This window comes from Loxodonta africana, chromosome 15 (genome assembly GCF_030014295.1).
Source record: "Loxodonta africana isolate mLoxAfr1 chromosome 15, mLoxAfr1.hap2, whole genome shotgun sequence".
Lineage (NCBI taxonomy): Eukaryota > Metazoa > Chordata > Mammalia > Proboscidea > Elephantidae > Loxodonta > Loxodonta africana.
This window is the reverse complement of record NC_087356.1, coordinates 75,422,208-75,435,291: the sequence shown is the minus strand read 5'-3', so window position 1 is coordinate 75,435,291 and position 13,084 is coordinate 75,422,208. Positions and strand designations below refer to the sequence as shown.

The 13,084-nt window shown below is 42.3% G+C and overlaps 1 protein-coding gene across 3 annotated transcripts in view; it reads left to right on the top strand.

Annotated features, from left to right (window-relative positions):
- SORL1 (sortilin related receptor 1) overlaps positions 1 to 13,084 on the top strand; it is a 195,255-nt gene that overhangs the window by 60,393 nt on the left and 121,778 nt on the right. For all 3 annotated transcript variants that reach the window (XM_003418269.4, XM_064268936.1, XM_064268935.1), the window contains exons 8-10: positions 602 to 771; positions 9,710 to 9,902; positions 12,715 to 12,832. In XM_003418269.4, the coding sequence (XP_003418317.3) occupies positions 602 to 771; positions 9,710 to 9,902; positions 12,715 to 12,832 (481 nt within the window). The remainder of the gene's footprint in view (positions 1 to 601; positions 772 to 9,709; positions 9,903 to 12,714; positions 12,833 to 13,084) is intronic.

The window sequence follows — 13,084 nt, the reverse complement described above, 5'->3', positions numbered from 1 at the left end:
CTACATTAAAAAAAACAAAACAAAACAAAAAACAACTTATGTAGTTAAATGTTTGAATATGCAGTCTATATTATAGCTAATAGAGATTGATAAGTAATATCATCATGGACAAGGGGTCATCAGAAGAGTGAGGCAGGGAGAAGGTAGCATTTGAAGGCCTTGGCATTAGCAGAGTAGCTCAGAGGGTGTGTGACAGGACAGCCTTGGGGCCATTCTCTAGGTTCCACCTTGCTTTGTTGTTTTAGGGAAAATAAAGGAAATGAAATGCAAATCAGCCTATATTGTACTTTGCACTAATAAGAGGTATCATGGATGAAAGAGAGGGACATTATTAACTAAAAAGAGGTTTTAGATCATTTACAGAGTTCAGTGACCCCATTTGCCAACTTGAGAGCCTGCTGCATCTGCAGACCAGCCTCCGGTTCCCTGAAGAGAAGAATCTTCCAAGCTTCCTTGTCAAGATTTGGAAGCTTCCTGTGGGCTTCAGATCCACATCCCTCACCAGGGCGTTTGGAAGTCGTTGCTTTCGTGTGTATAGGGAGAGCTCACAGGGCATAGGAGTTTTTTTGACTTACTCAATTTTTGACTTTTGGTTCCAAAGGAATATTACATCGCAGATGCCTCGGAGGACCAGGTGTTCGTGTGCGTCAGCCATAGTAACAACCGTACCAATTTATACATCTCGGAGGCAGAGGGGCTGAAATTCTCCCTGTCCTTGGAGAACGTGCTGTATTACAGTCCAGGGGGAGCTGGCAGTGACACCTTGGTGAGGTAAGGAGAAAATGCCTCCCTCTACCCGCGTTTAGTATCTGTTCTGCCAAAGCGAACCCCTCCCCCGTCTTTGTAGGTCAGCACAATCACACGCTTCTACTTCACTGGTTTCCAACATTAACTGCTCATTCGAACTCACCTGGTAAGCTTTCATGTCCCTGGGTGGTGCCAGCACTTTGCACTTGGCTGCTAGCCTAATGGTTGGCAGTTTGAACCTACCCAGCAGTGCTTCGGAAGAAAGACCTGGCGATCTTGTGTTAAGACTACAGCCAAAAAAAAAACCCTATGGAGCAGTTCTACTTTGTAACATATGGGGTTGCTAGGAGTAGGAATTGACTCGATAGCAGTGGTTTTTCATGATGGGCTTTCAGAAGCCCTGGTGTCTGGGTCGTACGTCCAGGGATTACGGTTTGTTTTTTTGAGTGTAGCCTGGGCATCGGGATTTAAAAAGCACCTCTGGTGATCCTTAGGGGCAGCCAAGGCTGAGAAGTGCTGCTCTAGGTGATATTTAGGATCACATTCACCCTGGAACCACCCCCTGGGTCTCCCTTCATTCAGTTATCTGGTTCTGTGGTCTCTGAGCCAATCTGAAAGAGCACTTGGAAAATACCAGGGCAAGCTGGTGTGTGTGTGACCAGGGCCTTGCCTCCAGGTGGCTCGGGTTAATCTACAACATGACTCTTTTCTGGTAAGTAATTGCAAGGTGTTGGTCCTGTGGGAAGACACGGCCATCATTGATCCTTCATCAGTAAATCACATGTTGGGAGTTGTTTTCAAACCCAGTGATGGGCTTCCTGAGCCACCACAGCTGTCAAGGGGACTGTGAGGAGTCGGGTATGCAGGAGGGATGGGTACATTGTAAGGGTCCTTCCAGTGCCTCGAGTCCACTTATTCTCATTTGTCATGTGACAGATCAGACTATTGGTGAAACATGTGACTGTGATTAGGCTTACCCTCTGCCTGTGGAGAGAGCAGTCTGGGTGCAGTCAGCTGACTGGTGTGGGTGCAGGTCTGGCACTGGTCATCACCAGCTCACAGGGGATGCCCTTGCTGCCTGGCTGTCTCTCCCCATGCTGGAATTCATTCAGCCACCAGTTCATTCAAATGTATGCTACTGCCATGTGCCAGGTGGGGTTCTAGGCATAGCATTGTAATAATGTATATGTTACTGTTGTTAGGTGCTCTGACTCTTAGCAACCCTATAGGACAGAGTAGAACCGTCCTATAGGGTTTCCAAAGAGCAGCTGGTGGATTCAAACTGCCAGTCTTTTGGTTAGCAGCTGAGCTCTTAACTACTACTCCGCCAAGGCTCCGGTAATGTATATATTGTTGTTAAGTGCCATCCAGTCGATTACAACTCATAATGACCCTGTGTACAACAGAACGAAACACTACCTGGTCTTGCCCCATCCCCACAATTGTCGTTATACTTAAAGCCATTGTTGGAGCCACTGTGTCAGTTCTGTGTCAATATAGTGTATATACTAAAACCAAACTGCACCTGCTGCCATCGAGTTGATTCTGACTCATAGCGACCCTAAAGAACAGAGTAGAACTGCCCCACATGGTTTCCAAGGAGAGCCTGGTGGATTCGAACCGTCGAGATTTTGGTTAGCAGCTGTAGCTCTTAACCACTGAGCCACCAGGGTTTCCATAATGTGTGTAACAATGTAAAATCCCAACAAGCTTCCTGTTCTATGGAATGTGTATTCTCATTAGGAGAAGACAGGGTATAACAAATAAGTATTCTGCTAGGTGAGTGCCGCAAAGAGAAATAAAGATGAGGAGGCAGGGGATTAAGAAGGTGTTATCGTCTGTACACTGGTTGTGGAAAGTTATTCCAAGAGGGTGACGTTTGAGCAGGTGCCTGAATTAGGTGACGGAGGGAGTCGTGCAGACACCCCGGGTAGGAGCACTCCAGGCAGAGGGAGCAGCGAGCACTTCGAGGCGGGTCTGCATTAGTGTGTTTAGGGAGCAGGGAGGCGACTAAGATGGTTGGGACAGCTGAAGGAGCGGAGAAAGAGAAGCCAGAGACAAGATCCGAGAGTGCAGGGCTCAGATTGTATAGGGTCTGCTAGGATGTGGAAAGAACTTTATTTTCTCTTCTAAGTGTGATCGAGGGTTTTGACCAGAACATAGGAAGCATTTGACGTAACTTTTTAATTCTTTTTTTTACCATTAAAAAACTTGTGGATTGCATTATTTATAGAAAAATACATAAAACATAAATCCATAGTGTTACATGTAATTACAAGCAAACACCTGTGTGACTTACCTTTTAAAGAAGTTATCCTTGATGGTGTCTGCCAATTAGACTACTCTTGGTTAGCAGGGTAAGGGTGGAAATAGGAAGACCCAATTGTGAAAGTTTTCAGCAGTCCAGGCTGGAGGGGATTGTTGTGGGCTGGGCCCCAGTGGTAGCAGTAGAGATGCTAGAAGTGGTCAGATTCTGAATGTATTTTAAACGTAGAGCACACAAGATTTGCTGATGGATTGAACAGCAGTGGGAGGGGCATGAGAGAAGCAGGAATCAAGGGGCCTACCCACTGCGGGTTGGCCTGAGCAGCCGGTAGAGTGATTGCCACTGAGGCAGGCAGGGATGGGTGAGGAGCAGGTGTAGGGGAAAAGATCAAGTGTTGGTTTTGGACTTTCTAGGTTTGGGAGTGAGTCCTTGGGTGGTACAAATGGTTAACGTACCCACTGCTATGTGAAAGGTTAGAGGTTCAAATCTTCCCAGAGGCAACTTGAAAGAAAGGCCTGACAAATTACGTATAAAAAAAATCAGCCATTGAAAACCCTGTGGAGCACATGGTTGCCATGAGCCAGAGTTGACTCCCCAGCAGTTAGTCTGGTTTTATTCGGTTGGAGATGCCTGTTAGATGTCTGAGTGGAGAACTTTCTTACTGATCCCTGATCGGGATTTCCACTTCCTATTTCTTCTCCTTCACAGATGATGTTATCTTTTTTTTTATTAACTTTTATTGAGCTTCAAGTGAATGTTTACAAATCAAGTCAGACTGTCACATATAAGTTTATATACACCTTACTCCGTACTCCCACTTGCTCTCCCCCTAATGAGTCAGCCCTTCCAGTCTCTCCTTTCGTGACAATTTTGCCAACTTCCAACTCTCTCTATCCTCCCATCCCCCCTCCAGACAGGAGATGCCAACACAGTCTCAAGTGTCCACCTGATATAATTAGCTCACTCTTCATCTGCATCTCTCTCCTACCCACTGTCCAGTCCCTTTCATGTCTGATGAGTTGTCTTTGGGAATGGTTCCTGTCCTGTGCCAACAGAAGGTTTGGGGACCATGACCACCGGGATTCCTCTAGTCTCAGTCAGACCATTAAGTCTGGTCTTTTAATGAGAATTTGGGGTCTGCATCCCACTGATCTCCTGCTCCCTCAGGGGTTCTCTGTTGTGCTCCCTGTCAGGGCAGTCATCGATTGTGGCCGGGCACCAACTAGTTCTTCTGGTCTCAGGATGATGTAGGTCTCTGGTTCATGTGGCCCTTTCTGTCTCTTGGGCTCTTAGTTATCGTGTGACCTTGGTGTTCTTCATTCTCCTTTGCTCCAGGTGGGTTGAAACCAATTGATGCATCTTAGATGGCCGGTTGTTAGCATTTAAGACCCCAGATGCCACATTTCAAAGTGGGATGCAGAATGTTTTCATAATAGAATTATTTTGCCAATTGACTTAGAAGTCCCCTTAAACCATGGTCCCCAAACCCCCGCCCTTGCTCCGCTGAGCTTTGAAGCATTCAGTTTATCCCGGAAACTTCTTTGCTTTTGGTCCAGTCCAGTTGAGCTGACCTTCCATGTATTGAGTATTGTCCTTCCCTTCACCTAAAGCAGTTCTTATCTACTAATTAATCAGTAAAAAACCCTCTCCCACCCTCCCTCCCTCCTCGCCTCGTAACCACAAAAGTATGTGTTCTTCTCAGTTTATACTATTTCTCAAGATCTTATAATAGTGGTCTTATACAATATTTGTCCTTTTGCCTCTGACTCATTTCACTCAGCATAATGCCTTCCAGGTTCCTCCATGTTATGAAATGTTTCACAGATTCGTCACTGTTCTTTATCGATGCGTAGTATTCCATTGTGTGAATATACCACAATTTATTTAACCATTCATCCGTTGATGGACACGTTGGTTGCTTCCAGCTTTTTGCTATTGTAAACAGTGCTGCAATAAACATGGGTGTGCATATATCTGTTTGTGTGAAGGCTCTTATTTCTCTAGGGTATATTCCGAGGAGTGGGATTTCTGGGTTGTATGATAGTTCTATTTCTAACTGTTTTAGATAACGCCAGATAGATTTCCAAAGTGGTTGTACCATTTTACATTCCCACCAGCAGTGTATAAGAGTTCCAGTCTCTCCGCAGCCTCTCCAACATTTATTCTTTTGTGTTTTTTGGATTAATGCCACTCTTGTTGGAGTGAGATGGAATCTCATTGTAGTTTTAATTTGCATTTCTCTAATGGCTAATGATCAAGAGCATTTTCTCATGTATCTGTTAGCTGCCTGAATATCTTCTTTAGTGAAGTGTGTGTTCATATCCTTTGCCCACTTTTTGATTGGGTTGTTTGTCTTTTTGTGGTTGAGTTTTGACAGAATCATATAGATTTTAGAGCTCAGGTGCTGGTCAGAGATGTCATAGCTGAAAATTCTTTCCCAGTCTGTAGGTGTTCTTTTTACTCTTTTGGTGAAGTCTTTAGATGAGCATAGGTGTTTGATTTTTAGGAGCTCCCAGTTATCTGGTTTCTCTTCGTCATTTTTGGTAATGTTTTGTATTCTGTTTATGCCTTGTATTAGGGCTCCTAAGGTTGTCCCTATTTTTTCTTCCATGATCTTTATCATTTTAGTCTTTATGTTTAGGTCTTTGATCCACTTGGAGTTAGTTTTTGTGCATGGTGTGAGGTATGGGTCCTGTTTTATTTTTTTGCAAATGGATATCCGGTTATGCCAGCACCATTTGTTAAAGACTATCTTTTCCCCAATTAACTGACACTGGGCCTTTATCAAATATCAGCTGCTCATATGTGGATGGATTTATATCTGGGTTCTCAATTCTGTTCCACTGGTCTATGTGTCTGTTGTTGTACCAGTACCAGGCTGTTTTGACTACTGTGGCTGTATAATAGGTTCTGAAATCAGGTAGAGTGAGGCCTCCCACTTTCTTCTTCTTTTTCAGTAATGCTCTGCTTATCCAAGGCTTCTTTCCCTTCCATATGAAGTTGGTGATTTGTTTCTCTATCACCTTAAAAAATGACATTGGAATTTGGATCGGAAGTGCATTGTATGTACAGATGGCTTTTGGTAGAATAGACATTTTACTATGTTAAGTCTTCCTATCCATGAGCAAGGTATGTTTTTCCACTCAAGTATGTCCTTTTTAATTTCTTGTAGTAGAGCTTTGTAGTTTTCTTTGTATAGGTCTTTTACATCCTTGGTAAGATTTATTCCTAAGTATTTTATCTTCTTGGGGGCTACTGTGAATGGTATTGATTTGGTTATTTCCTCTTCGGTGTTCTTTTTGTTGATGTAGAGGAAACCAAGTGATTTTTGTATGTTTATTTTATAACCTGAGACTCTGCCAAACTCTTCTATTAGTTTCAGTAGTTTTCTGGAGGATTCCTTGGGGTTTTCTGTGTATAAGATCATGCCATCTGCAAATAGAGATAATTTTACTTCCTCCTTGCCAATCTGGATGCCCTTTATTTCTTTGTCTAGCCTAATTGCTCTGGCTAGGACTTCTAGCACAATGTTGAATAAGAGTGGTGATAAAGGGCATCCTTGTCTGGTTCCCGTTCTCAAGGGAAATGCTTTCAGGCTCTCTCCATTTAGAGTGATGTTGGCTGTTGGCTTTGCATAGATGCCCTTTATTATGTTGAGGAATTTTCCTTCAATTCCTATTTTGGTGAGAGTTTTTATCCTGAATGGGTGTTGGACTTTGTCAAATGCCTTTTCTGCATCAATTGATAAGATCATGTGGTTTTTGTCTTTTGTTTTATTTATATGGTGGATTACATTAATGGTTTTTCTAATATTAAACCAGCCTTGCATACCAATAAATTCCACTTGGTCGTGGTGAATTAGTTTTTTGATATGTTGTTGAATTCTGTTGGCTAGAATTTTGTTGAGGATTTTTGCGTCTATGTTCATGAGGGATATAGGTCTATAATTTTCTTTTTTTGTAATGTCTTTACCTGGTTTTGGTATCAGGGAGATGGTGGCTTTATAGAAAGAGTTGGGTAGTATTCCGTCATTTTCTATGCTTTGAAATACCTTTAGTAGTAGTGGTGTTAACTCTTCTCTGAAAGTTTGGTAGAACTCTGCAGTGAAGCCATCTGGGCCAGGGCTTTTTTTTGTTGGGAGTTTTTTGATTACCGTTTCAATCTCTTTTTTTGTTATGGGTCTATTTAGTTGTTCTACTTCTGATTGTGTTAGTTTAGGTAGGTCGTGTTTTTCCAGGAATTCATCCATTTCTTCTAGGTTTGCAAATTTGTTAGAGTACAATTTTTCGTAATAATCTGATATGATTCATTTAATTTCAGTTGGGTCTGTTGTGATGTGGCCCTTCTCGTTTCTTATTCAGGTTATTTGTTTCCTTTCCTGTATTTCTTTAGTCAGTCTAGCCAATGGTTTATCAATTTTGTTAATTTTTTCAAAGAACCAGCTTTTGGCTTTGTTAATTCTTTCAATTGTTTTTCTGTTCTCTAATTAGATGATGTTATCTTTTATTCCATAGTTTTTTTTTTTAATAATTAAAATCATAAATGATTATCCCTCAGGCTTTTAACTGATTCTTGTTTATTTATTTTTTTTCACCTTCTGAGAGTCTCTGATTATAGGGTGGATAAGTCACAGCTTGCCAGAGTTTTCCTCTTCTTCCTCATTTGGTCAGATATTCAGGTTGAATATCTTGTGGTAGGGCAGAGCAGGGCCTAGAGGGAAAGAGAGAGAGAGAGAGGCTGTCCAGAAAGCAGTGTGACCTCAGGTTATGAGGCCATTGGGCCACCCCACAGATAAAGCCCTTTACGTGGTTACAAATGTTCCTCCTCACCCTGCGTGAGCATGCAGTCCAGTCAGGGAACTGAAAATAGATTCACGTGAGAAGTTATAGACCAACATCCCTTCTCAGCTTTCTTATTTTTCCCTCAGGTTTTATCTTGGGGCTAAAGGTGTTCACATTAGCACAGCTGAGTGACCTTTGTCATCTGCATCTTGAACTCAGCTAGATGATGAAACAGGATAAGGGTGAATTAGATTATGTGGAAAATCTGGTTGAAAATAAACCTGTGTGGTATTTGAAATGAGCGTTTCTTTGAAAGAAATAGGAAAGCATGGTACCAAGGAACTAGTTCTAATTAGAGAACTGGAGAAAGAACTTTTAATAGGGGATGAACCTGGTATTGGTGGTGTTGTGCCAAGTAGAAAGCCTGTGGAAAGCAGGGCTCAGATGTTGGATGTGTTGGAGGCACGAATGTCCTGATGAGAGGCCATGTGGTGGGGAAGAGGACTGGCTTCGTTGCCCGGGAATGGCTATGAAGCTTGGTTTCTACATTTAATGTGGGTGAGGGGAGCCTGGTGAGCAGGCCAGGAAACCTAGGCCCAGGGGACTCTGGGAAGCAGGGCTGAAGCATGGTGGTGAGGGCCAGTGGAAGATAAATGGAAGAAAATGGACTTTCAGAGAGTACTGAGGGGAAGGTAGATTGTTGCAGGGCAGGTCAAGGAGGGAGGGTGAAAGGAGAGATGAGCTGGGAACCCAAGGAAGAGGAGTGAGGTGCAGGAAGACAGGCTTCTGCTTGGAAGGACAAGGTAGAACGTCAGGGATCTGACCTGGGCTTGCTTGCATGCCAGAAACTCAGACCTACCAGATGTATAAAGTTAATATACCTACCTGAGAATGGCAGCTTTCCTGATGATAGAATCAAAAGCAGCAGAGTTGAGGCAAACAGAGAGTAGGAGGGTCATAGACCTTGAGCAGGTGCCTAAGGAAGTAACTGAAAATAACTAGGATAGTCTTAAGGAAACCACATGTCAGAAAATTGGATCTCGACTCCCGTATTTTAGTTGGGATTTTGCTCAGTCTGAAGTAGGCACTGTCTCTGTCAGGGCTGCTTTTTTTTCTTTCCCTGCCTCAGAGCCTGTCGTATGCATCTTTCTGTCTGAGGCGGCAGAGTAGTTGCTCAGCTTAAGAGATTCGTATTGGCAGATAATGGAGAAATTCCCACTTCCCTGGTTTATTGCTCAGTCCATGGGCTCAGAACCCCTAAGTAAGAGGCACGCTTCCAGTTTTAAAAGCCATGTGTGAACTATGGTAACATTTTCTCAGAGATTCGTTCTGTTTATCATGGGTGTACTATTTTAGTATAAAACTACTTTCCAGAGAGATTACAGTACCCTAGCATAGCAGGTCAAGTCTGGGAGGGCTTTCTTCTCTGCTTCACTGTTAATAAGGAGAATCTTGAGCTTTCTAGATCTGTCCTTGCAGTGTGCGCTGCGTCTTTGGGAAGGAATTGATGAATTCTGCTGGGCTCCCCGACAGAAACCCTGTGGGATTTTATCTGATCAGAGTACTAGATAATTAGGCCGTAGGTGCCTATCTAACCCTTAGCTGTATTTCTATGGATTGGGTTAAATCGTCAGCCTTAGCAGTATTATTAGTGTCTTACAAGCCTGGCTTAACATTTCCTGATTGTCAGGGCTCTTTGGAGGATCTGGGGTCAGTTTTGATAGTGGAGAAATAGATATAACTCCCAGGTCAACTTTCATATATTATATTTGTTATTCTAACCCCTCTTCTAGGAGTTATTAATCAGGTAAGCATCTTGACCCTCCAAATTAAAAAAAAAAAAAAAAATCACTTTTTAAAAATACCAAGCAAATATCAATTCAAATTCATAGCTGTTTACTTTCTCTTATTGTAGGTATTTTGCAAATGAGCCATTTGCTGACTTCCACCGAGTGGAAGGGTTACAAGGTGTGTACATTGCTACTCTGATTAACGGCTCTATGAAGGAGGAGAACATGAGATCAGTCATCACCTTTGACAAAGGAGGAACCTGGGAATTTCTTCAGGCTCCAGCCTTCACAGGATATGGAGAGAAAATCAATTGTGAGGTATAGATGCTTTAATCTTGCTTGGGCTTTTAATAGAAGGAAAACAGCTATGGTCTGCAGGAGTTTCCGACAACTATTTGCTGGAAAACGCGGGATCACCTAGTATTCCGTTAATATCACATGGAATAAACTTTGATCTGTAGTTCTATCCTTGTAGTTCCCAAACTCAGGACCAAGGTGCCCTGGGGTGCCATGGTGAACTCACAGGGGCACCATGGGACATTTTAAAATTTGGAGGGGAACACCATGATACATGTGTTGGACACCATGTGAATTGCTAGCTTGAGGTAGTTCATGAGTTTAACCTTACATTGTGCTATATTCCCTCTAACGATATCATATCCTCGTGAAGCTGAGTTTTCAGTGGTTGATGTGATGGAAAGCAAACGAGCAAATCAGGGTGGAATAGGAAATGAGGGCAACTGTGTTCAATATGAGTCCAAGGTTTGAGAAGTTGTACAGTGCCCAAGAGGTATACACGTCCTGTTTGTAAGTAATTATGGGTATTTAAGAATGAAATAAGAATTACAATTTTTCTTTCAATTTATATATATTATTTTTTCAAAGCGTGACTAAGTTATTAGGACATACATACTTATTTATTTGTTTGGACTTAACTATATAAAAAAAGCAAATGTTGATATTTCATTTGGCTTGAGGGTGCTGTAAAAAATTACCGAGACACCAATTGTATTGTGAACCAAGGAAGTTTGGGAACCTGTGCCGTAAGTTGTTCTTTCACAATTTCTCTTTGAATATAATTCAGAATTCTACAGTTTTCCCTGCCTGTGGCCCCACCTAAAAAGCCCAGAATACTAACAAGTATTATTTGTTCCCATCGTCAGCCTTCTTTGGAAGAATCATCTGTGGTCTGTTGGTTCCTGTCTTTATATAACTCTCCCCACCTCTCTTCCTGTTTCATCTGTGGCATCTAGGACACGTGAAGTCGATGGGCAGAAGGAACTCAGAAAACAAGCTGTACTCATTTTCAGTGAAGCTGTCGCGTTTTAATTAGACAATTACCTGGCCTTCCGGAGTTTTGAATTTTGTTTGTCTGTGATAAGATATGTTGACTCTCCTATATGCTATATCTGTGGCTCTCGGGGAAATTCTTTTGGAGACCTTTGCCCTAGAATGTTCTTCTTGATTTTTCTTCTCTCTTTGGCAGCAGGTTTCGATTTATCACATCAAATCTTTTTTTGGAAGGAGGGAGGATATAAATAGATATAAATACTGAGATGCATCTTCTTTGCTCAGTAGAGTCTTCTGGGCCTCAGGGGCTCCTACGTGATCCTGTTATAGATAGAGTGGTCGAACATGATGTGGGGGTTAAATGTAATTAGTGATATTGTTAAAATTCAGGTTTTTGTTTCCTTGACAGATGAGTTTGTTAATTGTAGGATGGTTAATCAGTTTTCAGTTTCTATTTGAGATTTTGGGTAGTGAAAAGAGTGATTAAAAAAAAACAGGCAAACAAAATAAAAAAACATTTCTGACCCAAGGTAAACCCATGTATTTCAAAGTAGAACTGTGCTCCATAGGCTTTTCATGGCTGTGACCTTTTGGAAGTAGATTGCCAGGCCTTTCTTCCAAGGCACCTCTGGGCACACACAAACCCCCAACCTTTTTCAGTTAGCAGTTGAGTGGTTAACTGTTTGCACCACCCAGGGACTAGGCACGTTTAAAATCTGATTGTCTGAGGAAACAGAAAAACTTAAATATACAGGCTTCCTTACAGGCAAAGAAACCTAAGTCAGAAAAGAAGACTTGAGGAATAAATATTTCATTGACACCCACCTTTAAATTTTCTCCAGTTTTCATTTACCAAACTGTGATGGTGGAAGATGAGTATTTATTACAGAGTTCCTTCTGTGACAGAAATAAGTGCATCTAGCAAGCCCTACCACAGTTGTCACCTGGACCATAAACACACACAGAGTTCCCTTGTCTAGAACGCTGGACACAGCCAGATAACAATTGATGGTCACTCTGTGGCTAGGAGAATTAGGCGTGACCACATAGCAACAGGCTGTGTCCTGAGAATCCGAACATAAGGGAGAACAACAAGTTTGAGTATCCTGAAGCCTTGCATTGGACACCCACACCTTTGTACAAATGCAGACCACCTACCTACCTACTTGCTTTATTTATTTATATTGTGATAAATATATAGGTGACAAAACCTTTGCCATTTCAGCAGTCTTCACATGTACAGTTCAGTGACATTAGATACGTTCACCCTGTAGACTACTTTTTAAGAAGTTGAACGCGAATCCTTTGAAAATAGTGGTGTTTTGCTGTCTGTGTGTCATAGGCTGTTATCTGAGAGCTTATCAAAGAGACTTTATGACTTTTGATTCTTGGTTTTTCTTCTGAAAGAATTGCTTAAAACATATTTGAAACACATCTGCACTGACTCAGAAAATAAATAACCGAGAAACTTTTTTATTTCCCTTTAGTTCTGAGTCACTTGAGAGGATCTTTGGGTGATAAAGAGAGAATGATAGCCTTTCCTATTTACTTGAATTGACACTGATTTCTAGTGGCTATTCTTTGAGAGTCTCAGAAGGATTTTTTAAATTATTATAATTATTATTTTTATTCCCTTCAATGGGAAACATTTATGTGGGTTCACATTATCATCTCCATCTGGCAGACTGTGGAGACAGTCGGGCTTTGAGTCTGGTTCCCTCCAGGCCAGGTTTCTTTCCTCTGTGTCTAGTGGCAGTATCCTCACACAGGCCTCAGTGTTTAAAGGGATATCTCGGCATTGTATCTCTTGCTGACAGTGTCTGGAACGTTTGTTCTGTAGCTTTCCCAGGGCTGTTCACTTCACCTGGCCCAGCGCCTTAGTCAGCTGCTCAACTTCCAGCTCCGGAGAATGCCCATCCTGTCCAAGGAGTCAGCTCCAGGCCTCATCATTGCCACTGGTGAGTTTGCTTTGCCTCATCTGACTTTAGGGCTAAGCTGTGTGGGTGTGTGCAGCCAGATAGAGTCACTGCCAATGTCTCCTTGAGTAACCTCTGTTTGTGGTGGTGAGACATCGTTAATTGTTACATGTGCTTGTTGTTGGCTGCTGTCGAGTTGGCCCCTGACTCATGGCAACGCCATGCACATGGAACAGAAGGCTACCCTGTCCTGCACCATGCCCGTGATCCATTGCATATCAAACTATTGTGATC